This window comes from Manacus vitellinus, unplaced genomic scaffold, assembly GCF_001715985.3.
Source record: "Manacus vitellinus isolate BGI_N305 unplaced genomic scaffold, ASM171598v3 scaffold_27_pilon, whole genome shotgun sequence".
NCBI lineage: Eukaryota > Metazoa > Chordata > Aves > Passeriformes > Pipridae > Manacus > Manacus vitellinus.
The window spans coordinates 11,542,296-11,551,840 of NW_021940039.1; the positions used below are offsets into that span (position 1 = coordinate 11,542,296).

The 9,545-nt window shown below is 57.3% G+C and overlaps 2 protein-coding genes across 2 annotated transcripts; one reads left to right on the forward strand and one right to left on the reverse strand.

Moving 5' to 3' along the window:
• Position 1: 1 nt before the first annotated feature.
• Positions 2 to 1,347, forward strand: TMEM141 (transmembrane protein 141; the record flags this gene model as incomplete). Its single annotated transcript, XM_018074137.2, has 3 exons — positions 2 to 56; positions 248 to 379; positions 1,037 to 1,347. Coding segments are annotated over 3 exons (267 nt in total), but the record flags the coding sequence as incomplete, so codon positions are not given.
• Positions 1,348 to 2,879: 1,532 nt separating this feature from the next.
• On the reverse strand, positions 2,880 to 8,660 carry ENTPD2 (ectonucleoside triphosphate diphosphohydrolase 2). Its single transcript, XM_029960621.1, has 9 exons — positions 8,607 to 8,660; positions 8,037 to 8,154; positions 7,405 to 7,555; positions 6,599 to 6,758; positions 6,271 to 6,498; positions 5,679 to 5,945; positions 5,364 to 5,483; positions 4,953 to 5,087; positions 2,880 to 3,967 (listed from the first exon to the last, which is right to left on the reverse strand). The coding sequence occupies exons 1-9, from the start codon at positions 8,658 to 8,660 to the stop codon at positions 3,767 to 3,769; spliced, it is 1,434 nt and encodes a 477-aa protein (XP_029816481.1). The 3' UTR covers positions 2,880 to 3,766.
• Between the last annotated feature and the right edge of the window lie 885 nt (positions 8,661 to 9,545).

The window sequence follows — 9,545 nt, forward strand, 5'->3', positions numbered from 1 at the left end:
GCTGGCGCGGCAGAAGCTGCCGTACAGCCCGCAGTGGAGCCTGCTGCTGGCCATGGGTGAGTGCCTGGCCCGGGTGGTGCTGCGGGCAGAGAGGTGTTTGCCCTTACTGTGGGGGGCTCGTCCCTAGCTCCGGTCACCTCTCGACGCCCAGTCCCCGGGGGTTCCGGAGGGTTCTTGGGCAGCTGCATCAGGTGCTGTCCCCACCAAGGTGCTGCTGGCGCTGTCAGAAGCACCTCGGCCTTCCCAGCCGCAGGGTCCCTCGCGAGCTATGTGGTAACCAGAGCTGAGACACAGAAATGCTCCGACTTCTGGATTTATCTGGAGACAGGCAAGTCCCCACAGCAGCTCGCCGTGACTGGTGGGGTGTCTCAGACCACAGGTACGTTCACAATTCCCTGTTGCTTTCCCCAGGCTTGTCGTGCCTGGTTCTTCCCTGCTGCAATAATTAGTTTGCTATTCCTGTCTCATAATTAAACTGGTGACTGTGTAATTGCCAAAATCTCAATGTAAGTCCCACACTGGCACACCGCATCCGAGGAGTGGGAGCAGAAGGACATGTGGTGGTTGGAGCTCCCTACCTGATCTCATAGTTCCCATGTCCCGCTGTGTTCTGGGCACAGCGGTACCTGAGCAGACCTGGAGATGTGGGCTGGGTGCACTCGCTGCTAACTGCTAACTGGTGCCCTGCCTGCTTTGGGGATTCACAAGAGCCAGCATGAAGGGCTCGTTTGCTGGAAGAGGATGGAGAGGGTAAGGGATGGAGAGAGCAAATGAGGTGTAGAGAGGTTTATTACTGCTCCGTAGAGTGGATAGAGCTGGAGGGGCACTAAGAGAGGCACTGGACAGTTCCCGTGGCTGCTTGCTGCTCTCTGTCACATGTACCTTGAGCTCCTAAAGCACCTTGAGGTCCCAGAGTTGGGCCCACCTGAAGAGGCTTTAAACACTTCACTAGGGCTCTGTGGTTCTCTCTCTGCCCACCCTTGGCAAACACACCAGGGTAGTTGGAGGTCCAGGGAGCTTGTACTTTCTGTTGCAGAAAATCTGCTCAGCACAGAGGACAGGGACAGCGCCGCACTGCCGGTGAGGAGGAACAGGTATGGAGATGTGGTGGAGTAGCCGGCAAAGCACAGCACTCTGTACCTGTATCCCACTTCAGCCCCTGCTGCCTGCCCAACCTGTCGCTGCCCATGCTGCCTGTGCACTTGGTAGGCTTGATGGCACTGTTGGGAAGCTCAGAGGACTTGATCCTGCAGCGAGAGTGTGGTGGAGGCACTACAGGGATCACTGCTGCCCACCTCATGGCCTCTGAACATTGCACTGAGGGTACAATAAAAGTCAAGAACTGAAGGTGCTCATTGTGGATGAGGTGAAGGCCGGCAGTGGGACAGGCAGAGCAGGTGGTGAATGTCACCCCGAGGGAACAGGTGGCACTCACACTCTATTGGCACGTGGATTGCTGCGAGCTGGCTCTAGGCACGGGCAGGTCTGGGCTAAGCTACAAGGGCAGAGCTGTTGTTGTGTGCTTTCTGTACCCTGAACCCAGCCAGTCCCCATGTCCCTACCCCTGCAGCAGCAAGGCTTTTCCCACCCACCTGAACAGGGCTGGGCTGAGCCCCATAGCTGGGTGGCCTCTGGGGTGTTCTCTGCCCCTGCAACAGGGGTGACCATGTGCCCAGGGCCCCTCTCTGTGGTGCCCACCTGTCACCGCCCAGGGCACGTCATCTGGCCAGTCCCAGATTGCCCATCCAGATCCATAACCAGTTGGCAAGGATATGGTACTGTCTCAAATCCCATGCACAGAGAGGGGCATGTGGGTTTTTCCTAGTGTCAGACTCCAAGTCCTAACTAGGTAAACTGGCTGCTCTTGGTGGATGTCCAACTCTGATTCAGCTGCATCTGAATTTCTTAGAAGAGGAAATGCAGCCTGGATTCTGGAAGGTACCTGGGTTCTTAGAGCAGTGTTTCAGCTTCAGGGACCAGAAGCACCTCTTCCTTCCGTGTGAGATGTGGAGACAGACCCTGAGCCTCACTCCACCATGGGAGGGAGTCCCTGTGATGGGGAGATGAGGAGTCTGGGGAAGAAACTTGGGTTTAAGGGTTCAGAACATCATCTGAACTGGAATCAGATTTGCCTTGTGCAGAGAGATGGGGAGCAGCCAGCGGAACAGCTGAAAATAAAGTACTGCTGGGAACGGGTGGGTTAAGCCAAGCACAGCATTCCAGGAGCTCAGCCAGAGCTGAGGGTGTTGGGAAGTGAGCAGACCTGCTCACCAGAGCTCGTGCTGCCGGCAGGAGCAAGGAGGGCAGCAAGAAACCACAGCTCCCTACAGCCACTCCTCTCTGGAGTGTTTGGGGAACGTGCAGGGCGGGGGGAGGCTTCCTGATGGATTGGAGAGCTGGGACTGGACCCACACGGCTGTCAGGTGCCAGATGTGTCACGGTGTCTCTGAGCTGCCAGTGACTGTACCAGGAAATGTGGGTGCCCTGCTTGGGCACCAGCACTGGGGCCCGGGAGTGGAGGCCTGCCAGCAAGTTGTCCGTGCATGGGAGCTGTGGCAGTGAGGGGCAGCTTGAGTGCTGCCTACTCCTGGCTTTGGGGTGACTGCACCTCCAGTTACGGGGAAACTTGAACTCGATGACAGCCAGTGGCTGGCTGGAACTCCTCCATCTTCAGGTGGCCCTTGGACTGGAGTGAGGTTTCCAGCCCACCTCAGTCCATCTTGGGGGGTCTCCAGGCTGGTACAAACAAACAAATAAACAAAGTCATGATGGTGTCCCAGCACTGGATGGGCTGGAAGGGATAAGGCCTTCGGGCAGAGCCTGACCCTGGCTCTGCCAGGCTGATCTGCCTGTTGCTGATCAGGAGCCACCAAGCCATAGCAGTGGTTACAAAGGTTTATTTCAGGTTATAAAAAAAACCCCCAAACAGACAAAATCAAAGCTTCTGCATGTTTGCATGTCCCTGTTCTTAACTGGAAATGAAGAGGCATCCCCTCAGCTGCCCGGCATAGGGTGTTGGCAGGCTCAAATCCCAGTGCAGAGCAAAGCCCGGCCCCCACAGCAAGCCCATCGCCTCTGTGCTGGCCATGGCCATGCACCACGGAGCTGCCGGCACCGGGGGATGGAGGAGTGGCAAAGGCAAGTCTAGCACAGGAACCACAGGGATGGGGGAGGCACCATGTGTGGTTGCTGAAGTGGGACCTGGAAACTGCTGGCTCCCCACATCTTGTTGTTGTTAAGCCCTTACCCAAAGCTGAGAGCAGTGGAAGTCTAGGCCAAGATTTGGCCTTCAGGAAGGTCAGTGGGGTTTGTGTGCTGGCCAGAAGGACAAGTGTGGGCTCTGGGTGCTGCCCAGAGCTCCCCAGGAGGCAGGGCTGTTGCTCCAGGGACAGGCTAGCAAGGTCAGCTGTAAAGACTGGTATAAATAATATTCCCCACCCACCCCCATACAAATGAAAATAAATCCTACTGTTGCCTTGGCTCACTGGCCCAGTCCAACTCAGTTCTGGTGGCAGAAAGATGTCCCAGCTCTGAATGTCCCATTCCCAAACCTGCTGTCACGTCCAGTAGTGCTGGGAAACCCTTCCTCTTCTGTCCCTCCTTTCCTGCAGCTTGAGGGCAAGGGGAGGGCAAAAGGGGACAGCTTTCCTTCTGGGACACTGTCCCAGGCCTTGGAAGAGGACACTGAGCACTCACTGCATCCCAAGTGTTCAGGCCATGGAGACTCCAGCAGGTAGGATGGTGCTGGGTCCTGCAGTCCCCACCATCAGATCGCACTGGACTTGCTGCGCCGGAGCAGGCAGACGGCAGTAACCAGGGACGTCAGGGTGGTGACCACAAAGAGCAGGATGAGGAGGACCCAGTAGTTGTACAACATGCTTTTGTGGGAGGAGGGCTTCTCTGCCGGGATCATGTTGGTGAGGTTCAGCATGTAGCCCAGGGCCCAGCCAATGGAGGTTTCTCCTGCCTGTGGAAAGAGCATGGCATGGTCATCCAGCCAGCCAGCCCAGCTCTGTGGGCCTCAGGAGACCTTAGATGTCTTTTCTAACTTTAATGATTCCATGATTCTAAGATCATGGAGTCCAACCACTAACCCAGCACTGCCAAGGCCACCACTAAACCATGTCCCCAGGTACCACATCCACATGTCTTTTAAATCCCTCCAGGGATGGTGACTCTTGCTTCCCTGGGAAGCCTGTTCCAATGCCTTAATGCCCTTTCTGTGAAGGAATTGTCCCTATGATCCAACCAAAATGTCCCCTAGTGCAACTTGAGGCTGTTTCCCCTTGTTGTGTCACTTGTTACCTGGGAGATCTCAACCCATACCTGACCTTACCCTCTTTTCAGGTTGTTGTAAAGAGTGAAAAGGTCCCCCCTGAGCCTCCTTTTCTCCAGGCTGACCCCCCAGCTCCCTCAGCCAGTCCTCATTAGAGTTGTGCTCTAGCCTTTTCAGGGACCACCTCAGTGTCAGCCCAAGGGAGGAGAAGGGTGTGAGGGACTCAGAACACCCTGAGCTCTTGCTTGCCCATGGGTCCAGTCAGCCCAGGGACAGAGCAGTGACCATCCTGTGCTAAAGTGGGCTCATCCCATGGGAGCAGAACCTTGTCTGCTCAGTTCAGTCCTGATCTCATTGCCCGTCCCATGGTGTGTGCAGCCAAAAGTGGGATCCTGCCCTGAGGTAACTTCCCAAAAAGCCTAAGCAAAGCATCGTTTGGGATGGCTGGTGTCTTGAGGGCCAAGGAAGGGCTGAAGGACCTCACCCCACCCTACAGCAAGCTCAGCTCATTTTTTCCCATTCCCCGGGAGATCCAATCAAAAACTGAGAGTTCTGTCCTGCCCCTGTTCCCCAAGATCTTCCTTCACTCTGCTTGGCTCTTTCATGGTGTAGAATCATCTCCTGCCTAACTCCAGAAAGATCCCATGGAATGGAGATGTGCTTTGGTGCTACTCACTTTCTTCTGGAAGACGATGTTGGGGAAGGAGTGGTTGTTGAAGTTGTAGCCTCTGGTGGTGAGCAAATACACGAATGTGCTGACAGCACAGTAATCTGGCAGCCTCTTCTCCAGCTTGGGGGCTTTCTGGAGTAGCTAGGTGGGATGCATGGAGGGAAGGAGAAGAGGGGTCAAGCCAGCAGCGGCCAGGCTTGTGTCTGTGGCCTGAAGCTCTGGGTGGTTGCATCTGTCAGGCCAAGGCTGCCCATACCCACCTGAGCCCCTCCTGGTCCCATGTTGGAGCTGTCACCTGCCTTACTCCTACTCCATGTGGGCCAGGACACCCAGCCCCCTCCAAGGGCTGCTCTCAGAGCCTGGGTTATGCCCCCCACAAAGCAGCCCCCTCTTCCCTGCTGTGCCTAGGGAACCCACCTCACTCCAGCTGGTGGCACAGATGGTCTCTGCAGCATCCTTCAGGTCACTGGGCAGGTGCACGGGTCTCTCCATCACGGTCTGGATGAAGTCCACCGTGTAGAAGAATGCAGAGAAGGCCTGGTGGAGGAAAGGGAGCAGCTGTTGGACAGGTTCTTTCTCTGACCGTGAACAGAGACTGACCGGTGCGGTGAGCACAAACCCCCCCTTGCAGAGCTGGGGGCCTGGCTTTGCTGCCATATGATGCTGGAGGTGCTGGGGACAACCTACCCACCCAGCAGCTGGGTTGCCACCCTGCTGCAGGCCGGGACTTACAATAAAGTTTCCTGAAACCTTCGGCTGGAAAACGCCATCAAAGGAGCAGTGGGAGAAGGAGCAGGTGGTGAAGTCGAAGAGCTTGCTGACATGCAGAGCACAGAGGTTCCCGTTCCCGGTGCCAAACAAGGTGACGGTGCTGTTGAGAACAAGGTTTGGCCTCTCCTTCTCTGTGCAGGGGCTGTCATAGATGCTGCTCAGTGACAGGCTTCTGTTGTAGCCCATGGGCCAGCAAGGATTGGGAACAGTTGCTTGGTAGCTCTCAGCCTGCCAGAAGAGGGACACTCAGGATGCAAAAGCTGTACCATAGCCCCAGCTCCTCCCTGGAGCTTGAGCAGCGAGACATGGAGCAGTTGCCACAACTGTCTCAAGATGGCTTGGGGTATCTTGGCTCTAGCCAAGGGGTGCATCACCTTATGGAAATGGTGGGTGGAAGCCCTGGGAACACAGGAGAGGGTTTGGAGAAAAACCCAAGAGTTGGCTGGGAAACCCAGCTGGCTCAGGGCTGGGGGACACCCCTGTGCAAACACCAGGGTGAGGGGGCAACTGTGGGGTTGTGACAGCCAGCATCCACATCAAGCACACGCTGTACCTGGAGGACCTTGGAGAACAGCCTCTTGAGGAACTGGTCCCTCCCGTAGCAGAGGAAGCTGTGGGTGTACACTTTGTACACTTGGCCATACAGCTTCAGCATCACCTCGTTTCTGGGGTTTTCAATAATGTCCTGGGTTTCAAAGGTGATCTGTGTGGAAGCACCCCCAAAGTCCATGGCTCCCAAGGTCTTCCTGTGAGGCTGGATCCATTCTCCAAGCCAGCCACGCTGAGCCAGGAAGACAAGAGTGAGCATAAGGATATGATGACCTCTGGGACAGCCCAGCCACCACAGCCATCCTGCTGGGTGTCAACTGTCCCCTGCCCACCTTGATGAAGTTCTCCAGGAGGTAGTTTGCAGTGACCCAGCCAAAGACCCCTTCCTCTTCCCCTGACAGGATCTTTGCCCCCCGGAAATCAAAGGGGTATGTCTTCAGCGTGGCTGCCACAGCTCTGAGAACGGCGTCTGATGCTTGTGGGTCCGCAATGCTGTGGGCCAGGTGAGAAGACAGAGTGATGGAACTGCACTGGGGTGCAGCAAGTGGGATCCCCGCCAGTCCCCAGAGCCCTTGGGGACTAGCACTGCCTCGATAGGGGGGTGGGAGATATGTGAGTCCTTGCCTGGGTACCTACAGGGATGTCCCCCAGAAAACCCCAGCTAATTCCCCTTTTCTCTGCTGGAGAAGGCAGGTAGTGGGGATGGAGGTGTGCTCCCTCTTCCTGGGACAATGGGATCCATCCCTCCTGGGCTAGGTGAGGGGAGCACAACTCCCTTCTCTGTGTGCTTTCTGGGGGTTGATTATTGATTATTTTCACTGTGCCCTGTCCGGGTGACAATGGGTACAGAGGGATTTTCCTCCTTGCTAGACAAAAAGTCTGAGTGGCTTATCCTGGTGCCAGCCCCACACCAGCCCCTTTCCACCAGTTCTTTGCTGGCTGTGCCCTGAAGAGCATATCTTGTTCTGAAAGGCAGGACCACCTCTGCAGGGGACATGGAGCTGGGCACTTGGGTGGTAAGGAGCTTTGCCCACACAGGGGCAACATTTCAGCTATCTTTCACCACCTCCACCACTGCTGTGTGTGGCAAATTGGCATGGCAGGGTGACGTGGCATGGCCCCCTGAGCAAGCACTCACTTGAGCAGGCGCATGCCAGCTGTGGCACCCAGGTAGAGAGGGGTGGCCCTGTGCTTCTCCTTGGGCACGTCTCTCAGGGCCTGGTTCAGGCACTGCTCCAGGCTTGTCCCAGCAGCTGGAGGGTTTGAGCTGTAGCTGGAGATGCCAGGACCTGCAGAGAGGAAACAGCAATGCTCCCTGTGGGTGAGGGGATGGTGCCCAGTGGGCAGCTTTGCCCCCCTCCCAGGGTTTCCAAAAGGCAGGATTCTGTGAACATGGAGCCCACATGGAGCCGTCCAGGGTCCAGCCACACCGCATCCCCTGCTGGCTGGCAGCCTGGGGAAGGTTGATTAATAGAGAGTAGAAAACCAACCCTGGCTCCTCACTGGGATAGACAAGGAGCTGGATTGTTTCCTGGTGGTTCAGTGCCTGCCAGGAAAAGATAAACCACTAGAATGCATGGCTGCAAGCCTTGGGGGGAGTTGAGAGAGGTTTCGGGAATAGAGCTGAACCCCTTAGAACACTTCACTGCACTGGTGAGTACAGAGGAAGGCAGCTGGACATGGCAGGGGCACTCACACCATGGTGCCCTGCCACAGGGACATGACAGACCACACCATCAGCCCTAGCCCCAGACCAGGGCCAGCCCTTACCCTCCACATCGCACATGCCATGTTCGCTGACCACTCCAGTGTCGTTCTCCTTGTCCGCAGGCCACTTGTACACAAACATGGCGGTGTGGGAGGACCCAGCGTCCAGCACGATGCCGTACTGCGGGGGGAAGGCTGTGGATCAGGCCTGGAGGCGGGAGGCCTGCAGCTGCTCCAGCCCTTCCCAAGGGAAGGCACTGGGGCTCAGTGCACAACCGCTCCTACCCTGGCAGTGCCCAGCATCTCCAGAGCATCATCTGGCAAAGGTGAGCTCTGCTCAGCCCAGCCTGGCACAGCTGTGTCCACACTTGCCTGCACAAGGCACTGCCTGGGATACAACTAGGAGTGGTATACTGGCCATCCTGGGATGCTGCTTGGAACGGCATGGGGACTCTGGCTTTTTGGGCACCGGGACCCCCTTGAGTACAGCCTGGGGGACTCTTCCCCTGCTGCAGGCTCCCATCTCTCCAGCATCGCTCCTTGCTGCCTGCATCCATGCTGAGCCATGCCAGCAGGTCCCTGGGGCCAGTGGCAGGGAGGGACACCTGGAGTGGCCCCTTGGGATGTACTCACCAAAGAAGGGCAGCCAGGCACCTCATCCTTCCTGCCCTTGTATGGCTTGGCCATTCTCTGACTATAAATAACCCGGCTCCTCCTGCCAAAAAAGGTTACCCAGCTCCCAGGGAGGGGACACTCCACATGCTGCCTGCAGCCCCCCCAGGCAAACCTTTCTGCCTGACCCCCACTGCCTTGGGCTTGAGGCTGCCCACACTGGCCCCCACTGTGCCCCCTTGGGGCTGTGAGTCTGGGGGGCAGCAAGACAGGACCCAGCACTGTCCCAGCAGAGCATCTCTGGGGTGAAGCCATCTAAGGGTTGAACCACGTACAAGGCTTCATCTGCTCCTGCCTTGCCCAGACCCAGGGCTAGAGTGGGCAGCTCCTCTCGCTGCCTGGCTCCTGGGAACCACCTCAGCCCTGCCTGCCATGGGTGCCCCTATCCCCTGGTCTTGGCCAGCTCAGGCAGTGTAGTGTCAGGGCAGAGGCAGGGGTTCCACTTATTGGTAGATCTCATTCCCCCATGAACCCATGGCCCCACACCAGTGCCACACCCTGCTTCCCCAAGGGACCATTTCACACCCGTGACCTGCCCCCAACCTCCCCCAGTGACTTGCTTGCCCTGGGCCAAAAGCTACAAAGCAGCAGAGAATCCCCCTCTGTGGCCAGATTGAGGCTGGTGTGCCACAGCGCTGGTGCGAGGGATCAGCTTCCAGTGCTGCCAAACCCTGCAGATGGGAGGAAAGAGGCTCTGACAACTTCTCCCAACACCCCAACCTAATCCTCGGGCTGGGTGCTGGGGTGAGTGTTCCACGCAGGCTCAGGGGGCTCTCAGCACCCCCTCTGCCCACTGCAACATGGGCCATGCACCCCCTGGCACCCCAGTCCCTCCTCACCATAGCACCCTCTGCACCACCAGATGGGGAGTCACCCACCATCCCCTGTGGATGCACCTCT

What these genes read in the sequence shown, in the direction of transcription:
- ENTPD2 (XM_029960621.1), bottom strand. Translation starts at nt 8,660, where the DNA reads ATGGCCAAGCCATACAAGGGCAGGAAGGATGAGGTGCCTGGCTGCCCT. An exon ending in TGCCTGGCTGCCCTTCTTTG is followed by an intron (nt 8,155 to 8,606) that starts GTGAGTACATCC and finishes TTCCCCCCGCAG; the next exon opens with TACGGCATCGTGCTGGACGC. An exon ending in ACATCGTCTTCCAGAAGAAA is followed by an intron (nt 3,968 to 4,952) that starts GTGAGTAGCACC and finishes CTCTTTCCACAG; the next exon opens with GCAGGAGAAACCTCCATTGG.